This window comes from Pogona vitticeps, chromosome 9 (assembly GCF_051106095.1).
Source record: "Pogona vitticeps strain Pit_001003342236 chromosome 9, PviZW2.1, whole genome shotgun sequence".
Taxonomy (NCBI): Eukaryota; Metazoa; Chordata; class Lepidosauria; order Squamata; family Agamidae; genus Pogona; species Pogona vitticeps.
The window spans coordinates 10,963,349-10,989,785 of NC_135791.1; the positions used below are offsets into that span (position 1 = coordinate 10,963,349).

General features: G+C 42.3%; 2 protein-coding genes across 15 annotated transcripts in view; one reads left to right on the forward strand and one right to left on the reverse strand.

Annotated features, from left to right (window-relative positions):
* Positions 1-10: 10 nt before the first annotated feature.
* LOC110082282 (putative transmembrane protein 244) overlaps positions 11-26,437 on the forward strand; it is a 36,417-nt gene continuing 9,990 nt past the window's right edge. For 2 of the 14 annotated variants that reach the window (XM_078380193.1, XM_078380190.1), the window contains exons 1-7: positions 59-175; positions 2,145-2,231; positions 9,773-9,858; positions 11,843-11,916; positions 13,063-13,188; positions 17,081-17,215; positions 18,392-18,436. In XM_078380193.1, the coding sequence (XP_078236319.1) occupies positions 2,196-2,231; positions 9,773-9,858; positions 11,843-11,916; positions 13,063-13,188; positions 17,081-17,215; positions 18,392-18,436 (502 nt within the window). In that variant the 5' untranslated portion in view covers positions 59-175; positions 2,145-2,195. Of the gene's footprint in view, positions 246-2,144; positions 2,232-9,769; positions 9,859-11,842; positions 11,917-13,062; positions 13,189-17,080; positions 17,216-17,395; positions 17,459-18,391; positions 18,437-20,545; positions 20,684-21,458; positions 22,523-23,844; positions 24,265-26,437 lie in introns of those variants that run through there. The other 12 variants (XM_078380198.1, XM_078380197.1, XM_078380188.1 and 9 more) reach the window with 11 other exon arrangements.
* MECR (mitochondrial trans-2-enoyl-CoA reductase) overlaps positions 22,525-26,437 on the reverse strand; it is a 28,064-nt gene continuing 24,151 nt past the window's right edge. The window contains exons 8-10 of the mRNA XM_020799689.3: positions 25,461-25,521; positions 25,144-25,216; positions 22,525-24,122 (exon numbers count right to left, since the gene is read on the reverse strand). Coding sequence (XP_020655348.3) covers positions 23,959-24,122; positions 25,144-25,216; positions 25,461-25,521 — 298 coding nt within the window. The 3' untranslated portion in view covers positions 22,525-23,958. The remainder of the gene's footprint in view (positions 24,123-25,143; positions 25,217-25,460; positions 25,522-26,437) is intronic.

Sequence of the window (26,437 nt, forward strand, 5' to 3'; positions counted from 1 at the left end):
CCTAACCCCACCCCCCCAAGCATGAGAGGCAGCTGTTGAGCGTAGATAAAGGGGCCCGCTTCTGGCGCCCGCCTCTTTCTAGTTCCTCTCATGAAAACACACGCGTGGGATCCTAGATGGGGCCTCGAAGCCAATTCCAGTGCAGGAATTCAAACCAAAGCAGATCGGGCAGAAGGTTGTCTCTCCATCTATACTTCATGTTGATGTGTCTTGTTCCACACACTTATGGGTGCACTTATGCATAAGTACGTGCATTTGTTTGTTGATTTAAGATATTTCTACCCCACCGTTCTCCTTAAAAAGGACTTACGTCATTATTAGGCAACATTTAATGTTGAAAGTATTAAATATTCTGTTGTTGCTTAGTCATTAAGTCGTGTCCGACTCTTCGTGACCCCATGGACCAGAGCACGCCAGGCCCTCCTGTCTTCCACTGCCTTCTGGAGAGTTGGGTCAAATTCATGTTGGTCGCTTCAGTGACACTGTCCAACCATCTTGTCCTCTGTCGTCCCCTTCTCCTCTTGCCCTCGCTCTTTCCTAACATCAGGGTCTTTTCCAGGGAGTCTTCTCTTCTCATGAGTAAAATTGTATCTGGCATATTTATGAAATATTGGGCAAAATCCTATAGGTGTACAGTAAAATTGAAACCTTCCTCCTCCCTCCTTTTCAGGCTCCAAGGGCTCCCCTTTGCCCTGGGGGAGCATTGGGACAGGGCAGAAGCTTTTAACAGTCAAAAAGTGCCACTGGGTTTGAGACAGCCAGTGGGATTTCTTTTATTTTTTTAAAGGCTTCTTTCCCACCCCCATCTGTATCATATTCAGGAGCTCTAATTAAAGTGGAACTAAGAGAAGCAATTATTTCTTCTGGTTATAGTTGAAAAACAATAAATCCAGTTTTCTCATTTGAGTATAAGTACAAGTACTGTATGTGGTAATAAATATTTTTTCTACCATTGTAGTCTAGAATTGTTTCACTTTTTTGTTGCACTGGTATCATATTGCTGAATTTTGATCCATCCTTAACTGGTTCGACAAAAGAGGCTTCTGAACATCCTGCATATCATATTTGTTATCTAGCAGAAAATATAAGTGCATAGATATTGCAGATTTCTTTTACATATTGATCCAATTAACATTTTGAAAGACATTGCTGTGCCATATCCCAATATAAGCAGAGATGAATACTGTACAAGATTTTCTATGCAAGCAAAACTTCAGTCACAGATTATTAGCTCATCCATAGGGGGAGTGTGTGGCACTTCAGGTGCTGGTGGATATTGACTCTCTCTTGTTATTAGCTAACCTGCTTAGGGCTTCTGGGTGTTGCAGTCCAACAAATGCAGAGAGCCACACATGCACTATCTCTGCCCTCTACCTCTATATTTGATGTTGACTTTGCTTAAACTCCTGCGGCCACACTGGCAATAAGAACTGCATTTAAGCATCATTTAAATTGATTTAGATTTGATCGTTCACACATTGCAAGATTGAATTTTTTTTTTTATCTGGCTGGCAGGATATTTTTAAAATACTTTGCTTCTAAAATGGACCCAGTTCAATGTGGTTTCTGGAAATGGGTCTGTTTAGCAGTATAGCTGCCAAAACTGGTTTAAATCACCAGAAATCGATTTCCATTCAGTGCATGTGAGCACAGCCACCATTTTAAATGCCACATGACTTGAACCTGATTTTTAAAAAGTGAATGGAAATTGATTCAAATTCCCTGTGTGACTACAGGCAGACCTTTGAATTTATCTCTGTTGAACCTTCCTTGCATAGTTTCAGTTTATTTTTCCATTCTGCAACGTTGTTTTGAATGTTATCCTAAGGAGTTGATTATCCCTTCAACTTTTGTATCATCTGTGCATTGGATAATCTGTTACCCTCCTTATATTTTAAATAGGAACGTTGCCATTCTTGTTGAATAGCAGCCATATCCTATGAAATCCAAGACTGTGAAGTTCAGCAGTTAGAGAATGCTGCAATTCATGAAGCTCAGGAAAATGTGTACATTGTACCAGCCAGGAAGTGGACATTTCGTTCTCCTTCCCTCCCCCTCTTCTGGCAAAGCAGGCATTGCAGCTCAGTTCTTAATCTTCTTCCAGGAAAGGCTTAATTCTCTCCTCCTTCTTGCGCGTTCTTCAGGCTACAAGTGTGCTTCATGAAACAGAGGTATCCTCCTCGCTGAATCTGTCCATGGTCTTGCAAGGCAGCCAGGCAGCAGCCATTAAGGTAAAGTCCTCTGGGACTAGCCAGCCTCTTCTGACTTGACAAACCAAAGGCAGGCACAAATGGGTTTGGAGGTCACATTAGGATTCATTTGCACCATTGGCTCCTGGTCAGCTTGCAGATGGAATGCAAAAGAAACTGTTTGCTAATATAATACGGTCAGCTGGAAAACAAACCCTGGTTCTTTCACTAGATTTCTGAAAAACAGCCTTTCTGTTTTTCTGCAGGAAATTTCATACTGAAATCTTTATTTAAATATTAGCATTTTGGTTTTTTCTTAAAGCTTTACTATTTCTGTTGTATTTTGTTGTTGTTTGGTCTTTGAGTCGTGTCCGACTCTTTGTGACCCCATGGACCAGAGCATGGCAGGCCCTCCTGTCTTCCATTGCCTCCCGGAGTTCGGTCAAATTCATTGATGGTATCTGGGATCCAGAACAAAGTTGTCTGAAGTGCTGTTTGGTGGCTTAAAATAGTCAACATATTGTACATATAATGATTCTTTGCCATGGTCAGCATTATTCAGTAGTTCACTTTAGCCATGTATTTGTGTATTTCTGTTGTTTCTTGTCTGTGATTAAGCAGGAGTAGAGTTGCAGTCAAATAATATAGGTTATCTGAGTGTATCTATAATGAGCCAAGCTAGTTGGGGGATTCTGGGAGCTGTAGTCCAAAAAGTAACTTTCTCCAAACTTGGTTGCCTCAGAGGTTTAGTTTTACATAGATTAGATAATTATCCATTGATCTGAAAAAGGAAGTGGGGAGAGGACAGAAATGTGCATTAAAATCATATGTTAATTTATATGTATAAATATAAATTTAGACAATAAATTTACACTTGAAACAGCCGTACAGTATTTCTCTTTTGAGAAAACTGAGAATAGAATAACTTTGTCTCTGCTCAGTCTGAACAACTTCCCCTAGTGATTACATGCATACTTTAAATAGCATGAGGAAAAGCAAAAAGTACAAAATACAGTCTGGATTTCAAGAAAGCTGGAAATACTAGGTGAGATCCCATGGTCAGAGATGGGAGTTCATTATGATTGGGGGTACCAAAGTCTAATTAAAAAAACAATTGTTAGGAGAAAGACAGCTGTGTGGCAAATCACCAAAGAATAATACTGATGAGTAGCCAATACTTATAGAAAGGATAGGAGACCTAAGAATGATTCAGACTTTCAGGAAAGGCTAACATAACAAAAATTGGAGTTTTCAACTGTGTTTAGAGCAAGAGAGAGAATAAGGAACTTGTAGTTCCCCAAGGTGCAAAGGATAGAAAAATATTAATGGGTGGCAGAAGGAAGGTGCCAGACCTATTTTGTCTTTTCATTTCTCAGTAGAAAGACAGTATTCCAGCCTACTCAAGATAGTAAATCTTTGCTACAGCAATGTCTGGCCATTTTGAAATTTGCAGGCTAGAGGAATTGCAACCTCAGGTATAAAGGTTCCTTGCAGATATAATCTTATAGTCGATGTCTGAGAATTCTTGGTGACCTTATGAGGCCCCTGAAGAAGAGTGTACATGGGCAATTGTTTTCCCTATATGCAAAACAGGAGAACTAGAGGACCAGGACAATTATAACCAGTCAGCTTGACATTGGTACCAGGAAAACATCTAGAACAGATTGTTAAATACTTGGTCTGTGAGTACTGGCATGGTTCTTAGAAACAAGTCGTAATGGACATCTCTTTCTCTCTAAGTCTCTTGTGTTACAAGTTTGTTAGATGAGGCAAATGCTGTGGATGTGAAGCATCTTGATTTCAGCAGGGCGTTCAATGACATCCTCCATTATATTCTTGCAGTCCTACAAACGGATTCGTCGTTTTGTGTGGTCATCGTCTAGCGGGGCACCACTGTATTTGGTTTTCTTTGGCTTTAGTGCCTACTTTCTGATTTTTATGCTGGAAGACTTAACACATCAATGTAGCAGAACCTAATACATAATGAATTTGTAAGTGTTTAAGATGTCACAAGACTTGGTGGTTTTTGCTATAACTGGTCAACACAATTATCATGTGGGAATTAATGCTTGTAGGAAATGCTGATCTCCTGTATCACGACATTCAGTGGCACCAGAAGCCAGGAAAGTATAATGCAAGTGGATTGCAATTTTATATTAAATGGTGGCTACCTGATTTTTACAGGTAGGAGCAGAGTAAAATCCGTAGTGCAGACTAGTACAAAATCGAGGATAGTACATTTTATGGAGATGAGCAGGTGTAAAGAAACTTCATGAAACAGGGGCTTCAGAATGTCTTTACATATAGCCCTAAGCCCAATATGGGAAGCGACTGACTTTAAATAAAAACAGAATGATCAGAAGAAAAACATATGCATGTTCTTGAAGAGACTGTTTTTATTTATTTTCTTATTTATTTACAAGAGGTTTTAGCTGCGCCATTACCAATGTTATTTTAAAAAATAACAGAAGGGGCTTTCATGAAAAGAGGATTTTAAAGACCATATATACAACAGTGTGGTATATTCAGTTGAGCTAAAAAATCGAAAAGATCTATCGCTACAATAAAACAGAGAGGTATAAAAACTATGTGGGCCAGTCCAAAGCGCCAATGGAAATTTAAAATATCCGAGCAAATAAAAAGTGTCTAGTCCTCACAGAGGCAAGCAAGGCAAGTCAGCGGGCAACATGCAGTTTCGATGGTGGCATTTGTTTGTAAGATGATCCTGCCGTATAGTCCACCTCGGACATTGGGGTGTTACAGCAGTTAACGAAGTCTCCTCATTTCCCCTTGTTGCCGTGCATAATTTTCTTTCTAACACACACACACACACACACACACACACACACACACACACACACACACACACACACACACACACACACACACACACACACACACACACACACACACACACACACACACAAAATATCTGGGGCAGAACCGCACCCCTCAGATTTGGGGTGACGAGATGCTTTCCACAGACCATGACCGTCTGATCTCCCAGCCCAGATGAGCCTCCCACTGACTCCTCCTGGGGGCGTTGTTCTTCAAAATCGAGCATCCTGGGAAAATAAGGGTCTTCCATTGGGAGGGCCAAAGTTTCACCCCAGGGCTCGGAGAGACAGAAGACGCAGATGGACATCTCAGGATCGGACTGACGAAGGGAGGACGGCTTCTCTCTTGACAAGGACGATGGTGATCTTGATCTTCGTCCATTTAATGTCCTTCCTCCAGTCCAGGCTTTGCTCGCCATTGTCTTCGACGAGTATCCCCAACGGGCTTTTTGGGGATGCCTCCGCCTCCTTCCGCTGCCTCCCAAATAGGGTCCCCCGCTTCCCCTGAGAGATCCGCTGCCATCTCGGCCCCCTGGGGTGTCCCCTCTGAACCCAGACCCATCTTCTCCTGGAAAAGAAAAAGGGGGGAAACAGTGAGGATGGAAGCCCCGGACCAGGATCCGACTTGCCGTGGGATCTGGCCGAGTGCTCCTGGTGGCCCGTGGGGTGGACGCTCCACCACCCAACCCGATTGAAACTCCGTGGGTCTAGGGGGGAATCCCAGGGGCTGAGGGGAGATATTTAGCCCACCACCATCCCTGGCTTCAGCACCCACCGTGAAGGGATTCTGGTCACTGCCCCAAGAGGGGTGCCGGGGTCTTCACTGAGTAATCCCCTCATCTCTTCCAGAGAGGAGTCCGTCTCCTCCTGCCTCTTCCCAAAGACCATCTTCAGCAGCGCCAAAGCGGGTGGTGGTGACCTTTCTTTGTCTTCCTTTCTGGAGGGTCTCCGGGCATTCAAAACCCATCTCCTCCTGAAAAGAGAGAAAGGGGAAAGGGTGAAGAAGACAGGAGCTGTGGACCTCCACCCAGCTCACCATGGGACCTGACAAAATGCTCCTTGGGGCCCCTTACGTGGACCTCCCTGGGTAGCCCCAGTCTCTCAGGAGTTCCCTTGACAAAGGAGGTGCCATTTCCAGATGAGGAAGGAGTGCTCCTTGAAGAGGCAAAATTGGTCTGCGTTGGGCCAAACCCACACTTGGTCAATCAGCCTGCCTTTTTGCTTTATACAGTGGGGTCTTGACTTGAGAACTTAATCCATATTGGAAGGCGGTTCTCAAGTCAAAAAGTCTGTAAGTCAAGTCTCCATTGACCTACAGTGCATTGAAAACCGATTAATCCCGTAACAGGCCGTTTTTGTTCCATTTTGGTTTTTTTCTGGTCTGTAAGTCAAATCTCAGTCTGCAAGTCAAACCTAAATTTTGCGGCCAGAGAAGTCTGTAACTCAAAAAGTCTGTAAGTCAAGCCGTCTGTAAGTCAAGGGTCCACTGTAATGCGTTGAAAGAGCTTGGCTCTATTTGCATGCTTGATGAGTCCCAGACAGGCAGCCCTGAAAGAGTTGCGTCGCTGGAGGGAAACCGGTTTTAAGAGGGAGATCTGGATTCAAATCCCTGCTCAGCCCCATAAACTCACTGGGGGAGGTGACTACGGGAAGCTACCCCTAAAGTACTTCATGCCCCTCAGAAGGAGGGTCACCCTAACTAACGGACGACTTGGCAGTGGTGCTCCACAATGACAACGGCTTCAGGAAACTACAGAAGTCTTTGCTTTTCCTTCAATAAAAGGCAAACACAGCAGGAAGTGGACCCGAGTGGGAGCTCGAGGGGCTGTTCGCTCAGTCACTCTCTGTGCCTGCCCTCCCTCGCAGGGTTGCTTGGGGGAATAACCTTGGTGGCCGAGCCAGGAAAGAGTTTTAGGGTCCCCGGAGGGAGAAACCTGTGACATCTTCAGACACAGGCCCATGGAAATACTCACAGCCTCGGAAACATGCTTAGGGGCTGATAACTGTCAGGCGAAACGCTAAAACAGGGGCGTGACCCACAGAGCATCGCCTTCACACGACTGTCCAGAGGAGTCTCCAACGGTCAACTGGCCAACTGACCAACTGACCGTTGAGCCCAGAGGTGGACATTCCGCCAAGACCCCCCCCCCTTTGGAACGTCAACTCTCCTGCGTATCCTGGCAACGGGCTCCTCCCTGCCCCACCGCCTGCCTCGGGGAAAGCCCCCCTCCCTCCATGCTCCCCTCTTTCCTCTTGGGCTCCCCAGAACGTGGTCTTGAAGGATAGACTGCCACCGGCCCTGGAGGTCCGTGTGGAGAGAAGAGGAGAACTTGATTGCTTCATGTCTTGCGGAGAGAGAGCGGCCAATAGGTCTCCCCGGGGCAAGGACATGGGGACCTGATCCAGCTGGCACAGGCCGGGGATGAAGGAAGGAGAGGGAGGAGGCGGCCACGGTGGGTACTTCACCCTAACCCCAACCGCATGAGATGGGAGCTCTGTAGCCCCATGATACAATGTCGTACCTCGTCAGCTGCTGCGGTTCCGTCCGACGGGTGTCCTGGGTTTTGTGGTTTGGTGGAAGGTGTGCTTTTCTATTGACGCCTCAAAGGTTTGAATCCCTCAAAGGTTTGCTTCTAAACTGTGCTTTGGATTGCTTTCCATGGGCTTGTCATTGAATCCTTTTTCCAAAAGCTGGCCGTGTTTGGCCTCTGAAGGGCATCCTTGCTTTCTCCCTTCCTCCTCCTGGCTTTTCCTTCTGGTCCTCTGGGCCGGGAGCCATTAGAAACCGCAGAACAAGTTGGGAGGGCAGGACAAGAGGGGAATGGTGGATTTATGGGGCTGTTCCACTTCTCTTGCACCCCACTCACCCACACCTAAACTCCCTCCCCAGACCCATGCACCTCGAGTGCACCTTGATCTTCAGTCTGCAACAGTTGCACCGTAACAAAGAGGCATCCCATTGCAGTTTTTACAACCTTGTGTGCTGCCTGTGGTTGAGTGACTGGGAGGGACTTTTCTGGGGTGACTGTCAATCTGTCCAGCATTGACCAATCATACTTGTCCACCTCTGAATTCATAGAGAGCCCCGCCTCTCTGCTAAGTGTTATTTTTCCCCTGTTTATTTGTTTATTAAATTTAAATCTAAATTTATTTATTTATTAGATTTAAATCTAAATCCCCAGGTAGGTGGGGCTCATCAGCCTTGGAAGGCAGCCCATCTAGGAGAAGGAAAACTCCGATTTCAAATCTCCACTGCCTTGTGGCTATATCCACTAACGGAAAAGGCATCAGGAGTTAACCGAAAGGCAAAATCCGGAGCTGGAGTCCTGGAGGCAGTTCGTGTTGTTCTGCCAACTCCTGCAACATTGCTGGAACCAGTTGTATTGGCTCTTGCCTTTCCATTGGACCATTTCAGCAACGTGGAGGGGGGGATTTGCTGCTTGGGTAACAGCCTATCCTCCATATTACTTTACCCAGGCTTCGTGCTCTGGAGAGGACACTCCTCGATTCAGAGCATGTTACCATAGTCTCTCGAGACGGAAGGATGCCTATGGAACAAGTAAAATGTGGGCTAGACAATGTTACCGTCAGTAGATTTGTAGCTGGTTGACAGGTCATAGCCAAGGAGTGCTCATCAATTAATTATGCATCCTCATCCTGGAGAGCTATGAAAATGGGGGCGCTTTAGGTTCTGTCCTGGGCCTAACATTATTCCAAAATTTTTTATAAATGACTTGGATGAAGGCCTAATTTGTGGATGACACTAAAGTGGGATAAGTAGAAAAAATATTTCAGAAGGTAGAATTGGGATTCAGGATGACCTTAGGAGACTGGAGGACTGAAACAAAACAAAAATACTTGTATTTCAGCAGAGAAAAATGTAAAGTTCTATATTTCAATGTAAAAAAAATCAGGAACATAAGATGGGTGACCACGGGCATGGCAACAGCATGTGGGAAAAGGATTTTGAGGTCTTGGTAGACCACAAATTAAAAACTAGTGTGATTGGAACGTCTCTTGGGGTGTGTGTGTGCAATTACAATAGCCATTTACCCTGCAGTTTGCTTTGGATTAGGCACATAGAGTTCCCTTTTGTCCTGGGGAAGCCTTTGGGAGCTTTGAAACTGTTGCCACTGTTATGGCAAAGTGACTTTAGAAGTCCAAATCACTGTCAGGTCACTGATAGTGTGATCAGGACCACCAGCAGTGATCCTGGGACACACATTTTGAATAAAATTGCTTTTATCCTGTAGATGAGCCAATTGCAGCCAGATTAACAATATTATTACCTGCCCGCATTTCCAGCCAAACAGGAACCTTGTGTTTCAATATAGCAGTTTAACTTCACCTGACAATAGGAGGTGTTTGATCCTACAGAGAACTCCCAAATTTTTCACCATAGAAAATGCGTAGGTGCCTAGTTTTCTGAAACAGCAAGCAGCGGTTGGGGTGATATATCTGTGGCACATCAGTAAGTGATAGATGACAATTCCTAGCATCCCCAGCCATCTGTGAATATGACAGGCTGATGGGAATAGGAGTTCTACAACATAGGAAAGTCCAAATGCCCCACATTCCTGCTCTTAAAATCCCCCATGCTCTTGTTTGAGAAACAACATATCATGCCCTTCCACAAGGTAAATACAGTTCAGCTTTTTTCACACACACAAAAATGAAATAAAAAGAAAGAAAAAAACCCAATCCCTTTGCAGATGTTTGACCTTTTTCTCCTGCTTGCATTTCCAGGCCATTACTCTTCACATACTACTGTGCCTCCTTGTTTTCTACACAGTGTACTACATGATCTGGAGCATTTGCTGTGGGATATTCAGGTGAGGCCATTCTCTTGAACCATAAATGTTACTCTCTTAACCTCTTCATTTAGCATTTCCCACCAGACTTCAGTCTTCCCAAAGTTGCTCCCAGGGGAGAATGTCTTTTTCCACTCTGTTGTACACTGTGGTTCTGGCACAACAGCTAATTATAGTGTAGGCCATTTATTTCAATTTCCATGTAGCTTTCTGCTGTTGTGAGACCCATGTTGACAACTTGTTTCTGCAATCAAAATAGCTTCTCCAGAACAAGCATAGTAAAGATTTTCTTGCCATGCTAGGACAGATACTTAACACCCCTCTCCCCTGAGAAGACAGATTTGTATAGCACATGCCTAGGGTGATTACATTATAGGTGCACATTTGTGGATAATGACCGCCATTTGACTTAAAACCCCATGCATCTCATCTTCCTCATACTGGGCAATTTTGTGACCAACTTCAAGGCCCCTGCTCTGACTTCTTTTATATTTAAGTAGATTTGGACCACACAAGTCTTCAGGGGCTGCCTTTAAAAGAGCACTGTCCTTTGTAAAGGAGGACTCTGGCCAGCCTGTTTCAACCTTATACTTAAATGTATTAAGTCAATGCAAGAGTAGGTGATACATTTATTAGACAACTTTAAAAAAACATACAGTCTGCTAGTGTTTGTGGATCAAAACCTATTTCCTCAGGCATGCATCAGTGTCTTCTTGTTAGTGCAGATGATTTCTTAGTTGTTTCTTACATGTAAACAAGCCTGGCACACCATCCGCCATGAACTTTTGAAACTCTGAATTCTCTGCACTAATGATACTGGTGCATGCCTGAAGAAGTGGGTTTTGATCCACAAATGCTAGCAGGTTGTATGATTTTTAGTGATCTAATAAAGGTATTGCCTGCTCTCACAATGTATTATGCAAGGACCACATGGCTCTCTTCATTTCCCCCCCCCCATCAAATCACTTCATGTAAAGATGGAAAATCTTTTGATCTCCAGAAATTTTTGACTGCAACTCCCACAATCCCTTAACCATGGGTGATTCTAGGTGGGGCTGACGAGGACAAGAAGAGCACATCTCGTTTTGTTTCTAACAGAAGTTCTCCTCTTCTTTGGAGCTGGCTGCTCTGCGTCTCAAATCTACAGTGCAGTCTTACACCACTTTACTCCAAAGAAAGTCTCATTGAGGTGTATTCCCTAAGTAAGTTGTTTACTCCCCTCTGCTCAGGCTTGCAGTTTTTGTTTTCTGTTATGTAGAATTCTATTTTTTTAAGTTCTAGCTGAGCATTCAGTTGTGCTGTTCCCTTTTCCAGCCCCCAAATTTTAAATGTGACAGTCCAGAAAAACACACACATGAAGAATCAAGTTTTATGGCATGTTCCCAAATCCCTTATCATAAGTGCCAGTCCATTTAAATTGTAAACCAACAAAACTTAATCCTGCAATGAAAAGCCAACAGGGATAAAACAGATTTATGGCCTCCCAGATCAACTCAACCCCCCTACTGCCGAGCTTGGCAAGATAGCAGTAATCTTTAATAATTCCACATATTAAACTGTCCCGGGAAGAACATACTTAACTGTCAAGGTTACAGAGTGGTATTCAATCTGACAGAGCTGGTGGCAAGATCAAATCTACAAATGAAACGAAATGGAACAAATAAATGAACCACTCTCTGCTGTGAAGAGTACTCAGCGTGATAAATTGCAATTAGATGAAAGAATAGAGGTTGTAGAAAAGATTTGGCAGTGGCTTCCATCGTGGGAGTTCAAAGCAGCATGCCCTGCTTCCTCTTCACAACCTCCTTGTGAGGTAGACCAGACAGACAAAGAGGTCACCCTAGATCTCACATTTTCTAGTTCAGTGCTCTAACCACTGCCCTACATTGCCTCTCAGTTACTCTATGTATATATAATGTGAATGCAGGATGTATTTGTTTGTTTTGATCATTGTGGTTTTAAATCTCAGAGTGTCTCTCTCTCTCTCTCTCTCTCTTTCTTGCAGGCTCAAGACCTTTGGCTTGCTCACCCCTTTTGAATTTAAAACCGAGCCCTCTTTCTCAAGTCCTGACTATCTCGGTGAGAATGCCTTTGGGGAGATTTGTTTTTTTAAGCTTATAGAGATGGAGCTGCCGTTTATGGACAGAGGGAGCTACAAAACGCCCTGAAGGCACGACACTTAATGGAAGGACTTCTGTGAAGAGTGTGAAATCTGCTGGACCTACACGGGAAGGGCCATAAATCAGTTTAGAACACCTGCTTTGTTTGCAAGTCGAAGATCCCGAATTCACAGGCAAAGTTCTAGGATGCCCTAATTAGCCCACCCAGTGACCATGGGATGCTGAGGCTTGTAATAAAAAAAATAAAAATCCAGGGCTATATTTCCCAACTCTGGTGCAGAGTTCTGTCAAGACCAGCCAGGGCCAAGAAAAGGGAGGGGGAAAGGGGGCAGCTCTGATTGTGACTCTGCCTGTGGCTGGCTTTGCACCATCAGGCAAGACTTGATGCATTACTCTTGTGGAAGTGTGGCCTTTGTTGCAGAAACACTTCCAAGTGTGGCTGGGGTGGGGAGCTGGGGTTGATGATGGAGAAAAATACAGGCTAGGAGCAAAGTATTAAGCTTTCCTTCCTTAAGTCATATATACTGTATATGACTTAAGGAAGGAAAGCTTAATACTTTGTTCCTAGCCTGTATTTTATATGCTGTACAGTATATATATTCCTAGCCTGTATTTTACATACACACACACACACAGAGTATATTCAGTGTGTGTATATATATATACACTGTATATACACTGTATACACACACACACACACACACACAGTGGTGCCTCGTTCCGCGGTTAATGTTGTATTGCAAAAACTTCATCTTGGGAAACGCGTTTTCCCATAGGAATGCATTGAAATCTAATTAATTCCTATGGGCAAAAAAAAAGTCAGAACAAAGTCAAATTTGGTTTATATAGCGTTTATTAGGTGCTCTTTAAAGCCATACATATTGTGTAGATGATTTTAAAAATTTCAATCAAAAAACTTTGACAACCTTGCCTTCTGTCCTGGTACTGTGTTTGGGCACTCACTTCCTTGGGTATTGGTGGATAGGATTGTATTCTGAAACAGAAGAAGGGAAGGTTGTCACAGTGGTAATGTGTTTATGGGGGGTGCTGGTTCTTGTTGTGCACCATTTAGCACTGACTTACATTTTCTTTTCCTCTCCTCCAGCGAAAGTACTGGCCACCAGCCTCACCTTTTTCACCAGTGGCCTCCTCTTTGCTGTGCTTTTGAGACGATGGGTCTGGGATTATGCCATCACGGTCACCTTAACCCATGTCCTCTTGACTTTTGCAGGTATGTTTTAGAAGGGCACAAGTGGAATGGGAAGGATTCTTTGAAAGCTAGAAAAGGGATAATGCTTTGCACTGGGACCGTCCGTGGTCTTTGCAGAGTAAACAGCGTCTGGCTTGAATCTTAGTGTAGCTCATGACCAGAACCTTCATGTGACAGGCCACAGCTCTGTCGCAAAACCCCTGCTGTACATGCACACAGTCCCAGGTTCAGCCCCGGGCATCTCCAGGCAGACTGGGAGAGATGCCAGTCAGAAGCCTGTATTGACAATGCACGGCAGATGATAGACCAATGGTCGCAGCTTTCTCTGCTTTATCAAGAATTTTTCAAGGCCAGCTTAAGAAGCACAACTCCCACAACTGCTACTAGCTGTGATGTCAGAGTTGGAATGTGGAGCTGTAATATTAAAAAAGTAATGTTTTTTTAGAAAGGTGCGGCAGGCATTAGCAATCCCATACCTGCTTAAGAAAAAAGGATCATCATTCCTGGAGTCCACCAGGGACAACAATGGTCAGATTTGGGCTGGCTATTATTCTGTAATTCTGCAGTACCTCTGGGGTATGTCCAGCAGAGGTCTGAGACTTGTGGATTGTGCCACCCACATGGCCCGCAGGCAGCAACATTCCTACCCTTGCCCTAGCGCAGTGCTTCCCAACCTTCATTCCTAGATGTTCTTGGACTTCAACTCCCCAAAATCCTGGCCAGCAGAGGTGGTGGTGAAGGCTTCGGGGAATTTTAGTCCAAGAACATATTTGGACCCAAAGTTGGGAACCACTGCCCTAAAGCAAGGGTGGGCAGAAGCTAGAACTCTGGGTGTTTTGCAGTTGACAAGTTTTTTTTTTAAATGCCACTTGTTTAACAATGTTAGCAACAAGATGCCTCTCTTCTTCCCACCCTAAATTATTATATTACAGTGGGGTCTCTACTTAAGAACGTCCCTACTTAAGAACAATTCCACTTAAGAACAGCTCCATTTGCTAAATTTTGCTTCTACTTGAGAACAAAAATCCAGATAAGAACAGGAAAAAAAAACTTTCCTGCTCTTTTTTTAACCTTAGGTCATCTTAGGTTAAAAAAAAGTTCTCCCCCTAGTGGTCGAGTACGTATTAACCAGCTTTGCATTAGTTCCTATGGGAACTAATGCTTCAATGTACGAACGCACCTCTACATAAAAAAACAAACAGCCAGAACGGATTAATTGGTTTTCAGTCCATTGCTTCAAAATTAGCTTCGTCAGAAGTGCTTTTAACACAGTTCCCTGACCTAAGGGGAAAAAAAGAAAAAATCCCCTTCTAGTGGTCGAAGGCGGAATAGCAGCTTCCCATTAGTTTCTATGGACGGAAAAGAGCAGATACAGATTAAATGGTTTTCAATGCATTCCTATGGGAAATGCAGATTCTACATAAGAACTTTTCCACTTGAGAACCACCTTCCAATACGGATTAAGTTCTTAAGTAGAGACCCCACTGTAATGTGAAAAAAGTTTGAGATAACAAGGAATGTATTTGTATATGGAGAAAAATTGTGCATTTCATGGTGTTCTGGTACTTGGAATTAATTTCTTGGCCTCAAAATTTTGTAATTCACGATGTTGAATATGCCAGCTGGTGGATTTCAAAGTACTAGTAGAAAAATGAAACAAACCTAGTGTTTGCCCACTTCTGCCCTAAAGAATTACCCAGAGCTGTGTTACCAGCTGGGAAATTTTCTCTCAAGGGCCTGAGTATTACACTCAAGAGACACAGCCAAATCGTCCCCTTCCTAAAGCCATATACACAAAATTGAAAAAAAATTAACTAATGATCCAAGAAAAAATTGGAACAGCTTTGAAGTAAACATGAACCTTAGAGAGAAAGTTGTTTATAAATGGCTTTCAGATGGTTGCGGCCGTCTCTACTTCTCGCCTGCTTCTGCTTATTGTTCTGTCCCATTAATCCCAGTGCCTTGTGGAACCATTCTTCCTTCCCTCCCATTATGGCTGCAATGATAACACGAGAACAGTTTTCATTTCTCTTGCAATGCAACTTGGGCGAAAAGACAGGCGCCGCCATCTGCAGCCTGCTGGTGCTAATGGACTGGAAAGAGACACCCATCATTTCTGACACCCCGGAGAGCTGCGGCAGCCCTCTCTTGTTGGCTTGCTGTGGGGACTGGGTGGGGAGCACTGTTTATGGAAAGACTAATTGCTTACTTACAAACAAAGCAATTCCATTAAATGGGGAGACCAATATGTATGCTTTAGTGAAAAGGATGGTGTTGTTTCCAAGCCGCAGTACGGAGCACTTTCCCATTAAGGACACTGCATCAGTGCTCAGCATTACATGACCCTGATTTGTCTCTGCTGGCAACAACATGCATGATGGACTGCAACTGCTTTAGTTGCAAAAGCAAAGGGTCTCTCTCTCTCTCTCTCTGTCGCAGTTTAAAGAGAGACAAACTTTGGTGCTCTGAGATTGAGATGAATGGATGGATGGATGGAAGATGATACGCAAATTAAGAGGTGATGAATGAGCCAAAGCAGGAATGGGAGACAGCTGCATAAATAGATGGATGGACTCACAAATGGATGAGCCAGGATTATCGGATTTGCCATGGGAGAACAGTGCACTAGCCCCCTACTTCAGTAGCCTGTGGTGCAAATGGAATGTTAGAAGGAAAAAGCACCAGTGCAGTGTTCATAAGTGACCCGTAAGTGGTGATGCAGAACTAGGCAGGTGCGATTGGGCTTCTTGTCTTTATGGTTTTTTTTAGTGGCCATTTACCATGCAAATTACTCTCCTTCCTCCTTCTATGAAACTAGTTGCAATTGTTTTCCTTGTTAGAAGGAGATAGCCACACATTGGGACTCTGCATAATGACTACTAGTATTGTATACAGTTGTGGCCAGAAATATTGGCACCCTTGTTTTTTTGTGTTGTTCCAACACAAACCAAAGAAAAGAACATGTGAGTACCACAACATTTGCAACTGTAACAATTTTCTGAGAGAAGGGTTGTATTTTCTGACAGAATTGCAAGAGTGCCAATAATTTTGGCTATGACTGTATATGCATGCATAGTTTCTGTAACTAAACATAGATTATTGCTTTTATATCCTGCACTATTGTCTAATAACTTCCCCAAGGTAATGAACGTAAGATTTCTGTTTTTACTGAACTGAGGGATTCCAGAGTATTTATCGTATTTTATGTGAAAAAACATACAATTCTGTTATGTGTTGTAGCATAAATAAGAAATACTCGTACAAGGATCTCAGAGAAGAACCTGGCCCCATTCCACTGAGTTTAGAGCAAACTTGAGGACTTCAGAAAAAAGACTCAGGCCCCATCATCATCATCATCATCATCATCATCATCATCATCATCATCATCATCGTCGTCGTTGTTGTTCTTCTTCTTAAGAAACTTCAGGCACAGTCAACATTATAAAAACATTGACTAGTATTATATAACAGATACAAGTTTTAACAAAAAACCTAAGTATCTGTTAAATATCAACGCAGTGGGATATTTCAATTGCCAGGTCTCTGTATTTTGTTAGTATTTTGTTAGTTTTTTCAATTCTTTATCTTCAGCTCTGGCATCCCATGGAATTGCAATGTGTATTCTCCAGACATTTTTCCTTTCTACTACTACTATGTCTGGTGTGTTATGTTCAAGGTGTCTGTTAGTTTGGATCCAGAAATCCCACACTATCTTGACTTCATCATTTTCTTACACCTTTTCTACCTGACGTTACGATGTGGGTTTTTTTTTAAAGCATGACAAGTATTCTTTTGCATAATGACCAGTGCATTAATTTTGCCACTCTTAACATGCCTAATTTTGTAATCTGTATGTGCAGTCTTCAGACATTCATAGATTAGGTGTGACACAGTTTCATCTTTTTTTTGGCAGAGTCGACATTTGCTGTCAGAACTAATTCCTTGGATCTTAGCTTTCATCACATTGGTTTGGAGTGCTTGTTCTGGTGCAGCAAAAATCAAACCTTCAGTTTCTTTCTTAAGGTCCCCAGTTTTAGCCATGCCCGTGGTGAATTATGATCATTTAATATTTATTTCTCTGGTGTTGTCTGTGTAGTGGTTTATTTTTCCAAATGTTTATTTTCAAAATGTTGTTTCTTACATTGAGCCTTTGTTTCTGTTGTTTTCAAACTATTCTCCACTTTCACCTTAAGTAATTTTCTCTACTTGTACTTATATAACTATTTAGGCTTTTTTTCATCCTCTACTACCTGCTGTATTTGCAGTAATCTACAGCCTTCAGTTTTTCATGGTAAACGTAATCTGTCTACATCACTTTTTGGATGTAGTGCATGATGCATGTTCATTAATTTATGTGTTTTTTGGTCTAATTCTTCTAATTTATATTGGGTCCACTTTGTTATTTGAGGTGGGATTCTAATTACTGGAACTGCCCATGTGTTTATGGCTTTGATTGCATTTCCACCATTTAATTTTGATTTTAAGATTTTCTGCAGTCTTTTGATATATTGCCTTTCTTTCAGTTTGTTAACTTTTGTGTGCATGATGTTACCTGCTTCTAGTATTCTAAGGTATCTATAATTTTCATCACTTGAGAGTGATTTTATACTGTCATTTTTAATTTCTTCTTAAGTAATAGTATTACATTATTCTCATTTGAGTGCACCTCATAGGGCATAATGTGTCCAGTTCTGGACACCACAATTTACTGACAAACTGGAATGAGGCTGACCAGGATAGTACAAGGTCTGAAAACCATGCCCTATGAGAACCATTTTAGAGGGGCTGTATATGTTTAGTTTGTAGAGGCCTGAGAGGTGATACGATAGCCTCTTCAAGTATTTGAAAGGCTGTCATATCAATGCCTTGGAGAATGGAGAACTCTTCTTCTTTGGAGGCTGCTAAACAGAGGGATGATTTAACTGTAGTTATCCTGCTTCAGCAGAGGGTTGAACCGAATGACTTTTGGGGTCCCTTCCAGCTCCACAATTCTGTGGTTCTCAGTCCAACAATATCTGAAAGGTCACACTTTCACAGCCTTTGCAGGGTGGAAGTTTCAGACTTCTCAAAAGACCATCAGAGATAGCAATAGGACACTGATGTCCAGGTGGTCCAAAACTCTTGACACCTTCCCTGCGTACCACTTTCCTGTAAGTTAATTTTCAGTTTCATCATGCTGGCAGGTCATTGTATTTTAACTTCTGTTGACTTTTTTTTTTTACAGTGATGAAAGAATTCCCTTTCATTTGGCAGTGGTGGCTAGCTCTTGGTAAGATTCCACTTCTTTCTTTAATTCAAGGCAGACTAGCTGGTTATAGTAGCTGGATATACTGTATAATAGACATGGGATATTTGTTTTCGTCTCCTAGGGCAGACGAATATGAATATTGGCACTGAATACAAATATCAGTACCACAGGTGCCTGGTGAAACCAGAGCCTTCCCTCAGAACGGGCCATTCCACTTACTGCTCGCCACTTGCCACACCAATTGTGGAAGTAGCCCGGCTGGCACTTCCCCACCTCCCTGCGCTGCTGACCACTCTGGCAAGGGGGTGGGATGGCAAGTCTCCCCGCTCAGCTGCTGAGTGACCAGCTGTGCAGGGAGGCGGGGAAGTGGCAGCTGGGTTACTTCCACAATTGGTGCAACGGGATTGATGCTGGCCACATGCACCGCACAGCAAGCGGTAAGTGGACTGGCCAGAGACAAATACAAATATCCCATCCATTCGTAATATATAATCAAAAACCAAACCAAACTACAAAAAAGTATGCTGGCATTTTAAGGACAAACATATTTATTGCAGTGTGAGCTTTCATAAGAGTACAACCCACTTCCTCAGACACATTGGTCAAAATCCTCTTCCAGATTATGCCAGTGAAAGGGAAATTGTCTTTTCCTGCTGCTTTTTAACAGGTCCCTACTTGGACATGCCACTGGCAAGCAATGAAAAAAACAAAACAAAATGGAAACTTGTCGGTTAGCAGCAAGTACCTGCTGCAAATTATGCTATTTCCCTGCTGCTAGGGTAAAAGTGTACTGCTTCTATACTACCCCATAGCACTTAAGCAACTCTCTGGGTGGTTTACAATATGCAGGCTACACATTGCTTCCCCATCAAGCTCAGTTTACCAACTACGGAAGGATGGAAGGCTGAGTGAACCTCAGGCTGGCTACCTGGGATTGAACCCAAGTTGTGAGCAGTTTTGGCTGCAGTGCAGCAGTTTAACCACGGTGCCACAACAGAACATCGTTTTGGCCACTGCGTACAGTATTTAGGCCACAGGAACTGAGTGACATGCTATAGAGATGTCTTGATTACATGAACATTGTAAACGGGTAGATTAATTAGGTAATATAAATCATTAGTGGTTGATGCAAAATGATTGGGCTATCATATTTAAGTGCTCAAGCAGTTGCTTTTGCTTCTAAGAGGCAGTTATACCAGAGCCAGAGTTTTGATACAGAATACTTCTAGCTATAAATAAGACTATGGGGGAAATTATCTTTTATATCTAATGTAGCCTGTATTTAAGCCTCTAGATTAGTGCTTCCCAGCCTTGGATCCCCAGATGTTCTTGGACTACAAGAAATCCTGGCCGGCACAGGTTAAGGCCTCTGGGAACTTTAATCCAACAACATCTGAGGAACTAAGCTTAGGAACCATGGCTCTAGATCCTGGTAGGCATCTAAGGTTTGTAGAAGGGTCTTGTTCCTGCCTCTGAATTCGTATTGTGTGACCTGTTGAGTATCACTGGTTGTTTAAAGCCAGATGGGAGGCGAGTACAGCCCTGCAACTCAAAACCTGGGACAGCAAAGTACTATTGGCTAGAAGGGGTTGCCATTCATTAGTTATACATATGAGGAGGTCTCAGCTGGGAGCTGAAAGTCGTAACCAATGGTGCTCTATTATTTCATCATTTGGATCTGTCTCGTGGTAGCACTTAGGTACTAATCTTGTTCTGCCAATTTTTTCCCTCATTGAGTGGGTATTATAGCTTAAGAAGTGATTGCAGTAAATCCATCAACATCTGAGATACACTAATGGTATTGTTATCATCCGGACCCAAGAGAATAGAGAAGTGCTACCAGTACTTTAAATAACTTTCACCCTCTATCAGCTTGGGACACAACAGTATTTTCTAGATATTACTATGTATCTAGGTACTAGACATAATAGTGTATTGAAAAACTCAGTGTTCATTATACATACTTACCTGCATCCAGTCAACACACCCACAGACACCCAAGCTATAAGATACAGCTGCAAGAAAGACTCAAAACTCTTGCATTTATAGTAAGCATTTCTTAAATTTGGATGAGTGACTGAAAAAACATATTGACTATCCTCCTTCTGATTTGTCTTTGTGACACACCAGGTAGCTCGGCAGAGATTATGGCTGGCAATGCTCCTGCTTTCATTCTGGCACTTTTCAGATGAAAGTGGAATGAGGATGGTATCCAGTAATACTGAAGATGCCACTGACTGTATAGAGATTTGCACCTCTCGTTTTCCCTGTTCAGGCTGAAATTAGTAAAGGATTCAAGCACAGCTTTAGTAATATTTTCCAGGAAGTTAATATTCATTGCTGAGGACTGAAAACTTTCTGGCAGCCAAGGAGGAAGCACCTTCCTTGAAAACTCTGGATGCTTCTTGGGCCTGGTTGCTAGGCAAAGCCCAGGGTTGCATCTTGAAGGAGCAGAAGTTGGAGAGCAATGCATCCAAGACATGTGGTGTGGAAGCTAAACTAGCTTCTCATCTGCTGCTGGAATGGAAAATCTTTGCCCTTCATATGTTTGAGACAATTCCAGTAATACTTCACCATGGACCATACTGACTGAGGACTTATGGAAGGCCATATACTCACCAAATCATTATTGACCGACTGCTTTGCTCATCATTTTGCTGCTAGGATATTGCAGACCATCCAACTGCTGAAGTGTTCCAGCTTTAGGAGCCAAATCTTGTGTGTTTGTGGGTATGGAGGAGTTATTACATTTACGTCTGTAGGCCGAGTCCTACTCCAAGTCTCTAACAACTAGTTTTCCCACACAATCACTGCAAAAGCTTTACAACACAGCAGTTGGGACACATGACCTTTTTCCAGCTAACTGATTTTAGTATTTTTTGAAGGTCTTTTATGCGGTAATTTTCTTTAATTGTAGAAAGGTCTGTGGCCAAACAGGAATGGGGCAGAACCATTATCAATAAAATAATTAGCAAAGGATTAGCTGAGAGACAGAAAGGTACACACAATGCTTCATATGCTTCTTTATTTTCTTTTCCCACAGCCAGTGACCTCCTCCTTATGATATGCAGTGGTGAACTTGTGACTTATCTTGCTTGCTCTGATGCCAACAACCTTAGTGGAGACAAGTTTTAAAAAAGTTTTTGCTGAACTCTACCCTCCTTGACCCCAAAGGAATTACAGAAAGATGTATTACTTCAGGGTAAATCAGGGAAGAGAATACACTTTCAAGCCTCATAAAAATTCACTGACATCCATACTTTAAAGCTTCTATATCCCTCACATTATCTTGGGATGCAAGAGAACCTTGTATAAAGGTTTGATGACACTCCCTCCACAGCTTAATGATAGAACACACACTTGCCCACAGAAGTTCCTCTGTATAATCCCTGGCATTTGAAAAATCTAGATATGGAAAACCTCAGCTGGATAGCTATTGCCAGTCACAATAGAAAATACTGAGTTAGAGAGACAAATAGTTTGATGTGCGATAAAGCAGTTTTATATTTTCTGCTCAAAAGAGACGGAGTTGCACGTGGATTCACAGCATTTAGCCATTGATTAGACTGATGAAACTGTCCACCAAAATAGCATGTTTTGTCTAAATCTAAAATTACATTTCTTTTAAAGATAAGCCCCTCTAAAAACTTCATGGTGCAAATTCAATTGCAGAAACATTTCTTCCACTCTGTGAGAGATGGGGTGGTGGTGGAATACCTCCAAAATATTGCCTACTTCCACATGCACATACTCACAGACAATGGAACGTTGCTTTCCCACCCTTGGAGAACAATCGAATTTCAGTATATAATGTACAGTAGTTGCTGCCAGGTTACCAAAGGAGGCTAGGCAAGCCCTTTCCCTATTGTTCTTCCACAAGAAGGAACATTTTATCATTATCATTATCATTATTCAAACAAGACTTTGGCAAATTAAAGTGGGTTGATGTGAAAGAGGAGTTTTAACTGTCTGGGTGCTATCCTGTTTTTAACTACATATTATATTGGCTTTATCTAATTTCATTATTAGGGAGAAAGGTAGGAGATGAAAGAAAATAAATTGATCAAGTAATTCTTTTTGGAATTAAATACTCAAGAGTGTACGATACCTTAAAGACAAAGCTGTTTTATTTAGCACACACTTTCACAAACTGCAACCTGGTCTTCAGAGGCAAGGGCTCTGCAGTCCAGAAACGCTTATACCAAATATTGGTCTTGTTAGTCTTTTAGTTACCACGGTACTTGTTATTTTCACTGCAGTAGACTAGCAGAGATACAGCAACACTATGTGACTGAATTTTTTCAAAGGTGCCATTTTTTTTACTAAGCCCAAACAAAATCCCATCACTGATGAGAGGTAGAGAGTTTTATTGGGAATGAAAATCACTGGCATTTCAACGGCCATTACACAGTTCTGCAAGAACAGGTTTGCAATCAAGTACAATTTGCCTGCATTTCAGTTACAGCGGTCTTGGTATAAATAACCAATTCAAAACCCTTTCATTTCAAGAACTATATACTGATCAGAAAGCTAGCTCTTGAGAACTGCATACATCCCCCATCAAAGCCATCCTTCAGACCATGTAATTCTGCATTATAGCCCTGTGGAAACTCATCTATGAGATGGATATTCCAGGGGGGAAGCCATGGTATCAGTGCAAGGCCCCTCTTATGCCCCCTCTAAGAGCTCATGCTTTAACATGTTTCATAAGGTACAAAAACTCAATGAGGGTGCTACTAGACAAGCCTAGTTTTCCCCGAAGTCCTAAACAGATCTGCTTCCCATGCTATTCCTTATGATGTGCCTGTAAATCATGCTCGTGTCTTAATATTAAATGTGAATGACAGAGACATGTTTAGTATGTTCAGAATGTAGGAATGGCTTATAACTGACCTAAATTTGGAGGGAAGGAATAATGTAGCACAGAGATGTGAACAGAGCCATTAGGGCACCCTTGTATTATAAGAAGTGGCCTTAGGTTCAACAGGAAAAAAGAAAAATCCATAGGATTATGCTCATTGTGTACTAGAGCTGTTCTCTTAAGAGAGAAAAATACTTATTTCAACTCTCATAATACAGATTCAGCTTTCCATATATAGATTAGCTGCAATGAAATATGAAAAAAAGTTAAAAGCATTCCACAAAACAGCAAAAAAGGCAACACTAGACATACTCCTATGATGCTGCCCAGTCATAAGCTTTGGGGATAGGCACTCTGCATGCACACCCATCAATGTGCAGAACTGGTGAAAGCAGATTTTCCAAGGAGATTTTCACCTTATGCTGAGGGACCTACAAGCATTTAATTATTTTGTAGGGAGGCACAATCACTGTTGGGAAGGGATATCATTATTATGGGAGAGAAATCTTGTTGATACAATCAAAGTCTATAGTCAGATTCATTTCATCCACGCATTTCCCCTTTGCAGATTCTGTCAAGCCACATAATTTGGGGCTACAAAATAGTCCCGGAAAGCACTCAGACCAGCGCGGACTGAACTCCCCTGGAGCTAGCTGTGCATGATGTTCCCAATAGAACAGCTTCACATGAGGAGGATCTGCTTAGCCGATACATATGGTTTCATGGAGGCTTCCAAAGCTACCTGGTAGTCTGCCAGCGGGACCTGTTGACAGACTGGAGCAGTGAGCTGACCCTTCCGAATGAAACCGCACAGATCTGTGATCATGCTTTCCAATTTTTCCTTGTCTGTGTTGCAGGAAATAAAACACAGAAGGGTTAGATAGTAACTGTCCTCTTCCAGGATTGGCTTAAACAAGCCCTAGTATGGGCATAAAACAAAACAACAACAGAAGGAAAAAGAAGAAACAATGTATACAAAAAAGAAGTAGCTTGGTTATGGCTGTATTAAATCAGGCTGCAGAACTCCAGTGCTGTCTTTGAGTTGCCTTTTTGTGACTCTGTGCAAGTGTCTGGGATGGACTCTCAATTTTTTAAAAATGATTTTATGTCCATGAACTGGATATGATGTTTTTATCTACAATTACAATTCCCAGATTCCAGCCAGCCAGCATGAATAAAGCTGGCTGGGCAATTTAGGAGCTGTAGTCCAAAAAAGCAACTTTTCCCAGCCATGAGCTAGGCAGGTGCAAACAGGAGCTGGGCACAAGAGGAAGTGGGTGTTTGGGAGACATCTCATGTTAGACACTGGGATAACTGGCAGGTACAAATGCAAGCTTAAATCGATGAGTAGAGATGGAAATTACAGAAAATGTAACATTAGAAGAAGGAGTCTCTTAACTGCTGAAGATTGCACAGCAGGAGCTTTTTGAAGCCTTATTTCTCAAATACAGAAGTCTTCCTGAAGCATGTATCTTCTCATCACTTACTTGCTTATGTTTCTGCCCAGAGTTACTACAGTTTCGGCATTTTTACAAAACTGGTGAGCAGAGGCACACAAAGGCTGTTCATAGTCAACTTATACTTCTAACTGTCAGTGGTTTGTCAGGGTCGCATGCAATAATTTTACTCATCATCTTCTGTAGTACATGTTAGGGATTGAGCCTGGATCCTTTCACATACCTTACATATGCACTTACAATATGCTCTGGGCAAAGCCTAAAAATAAGCTACAATTCTCGGGATTTCCCAGCTGGCTGAGAAATCATAAGAGCTATTGTACAAAAAAAGAAGGCATAGTTTCCAAATTCTGTCTATGGGGCTGTTACTCTCTTCTAAAACTCAATCTAAACACTATTCTATCATTTACCTTGGCTATGGTCCCTCTTCCACTGGGACATCCAAAACCCACGAAGTTTCACATCCTTAAAGATCAGTGCACTCTGTGGGAATGCAAAGGAGTCACAGTTTACAAATGTATTCCCATGGCTTTTCTTTCAGAATACTTCCAAGTTTACAGCACAAATTGACACTTGAAGGGTTCTGTGCTACAGATGCTGCTCTAGAACAATCTATAGGAAAAGAGATTGCTCACCAGGAGGAGAACCTGAGACAAAAGTAACTGGAATAAGCTAGCTTCTACAGGAGCAGAAAAAAGGGCATACAGGAAATAGTAAGGATACTTACCACAGGAACTGTCACAGGCTGCTTTGACATTCCACCATAGGTAACCATGGTCCCTTTATGCCTACAGGAAAGTAAGCTACGAGATTAGGAGGTCTATCCTTCTTTCTCAAAAGTAGATTCAATAATACTATCCATGCACCATATTAAAGTAAAGCACTTTTTTCTGGCTACTCCAATGCTATGTCGTTCTATTTCCTTAGAGCAAGGATGGAAATCCTCCCTAGTATTGTCTTTGCATGCAAGGAAAAGGACCCACAACACAATTCTCATCAGGGTGGCACTCGTGACAAGAGAAGAAATGTATCTTCTGTACAAATTTAACACAAATAATACACATTGTACAAAATTCTGTTTCCACTCCTCATTTCTCTCTCTTGATGTTGGAAGTTTCCATTTTGTGAAGAAGGAGACACTGTATTGGTTTCTTCCTAACATGGAGAAAAGTATATAGAGTTTGAAAGAAAGTTTACAGCAATTAATTAATTAATTAATTAATTAATTAATTAATTAATTAATTAATTTCTTTTTTTTGGTAAAACAGTGTGTTACATTGAACTTGCCAGGCATGAACCAGAGGATGAGAATCATCTGTGTTGGGGAGTCCCTCCCTCCTCTTTATATAAACAACTAGAGGCAAACCAGCTCTGAGGAAATTGTTCCCACAGTTGACATGGCAGCTGATGTCAGGGGAGTTGTACTTACACACATCCCCACAGGACCCAAGCTTGTTTGACACAAAGGAATAGATGGGGTTAACAGATTTCAAAGGAACTGGCCTTCTAAAAAAATCCCAATTCTCAAGCAAGGAAAAATAACCCTGAAATGGAAGAGAAGTAGGAAGGAATGATTTGAGATTACAACAACGTCACATGGATCTCTTAACCTAATACAAATCAATGGACAACTGAAGCCTCCACTTAAACAGGAGTAAATAGGATGTCTGCACGGGCCCAAAGACAGGATCTGACCCAAGGAAA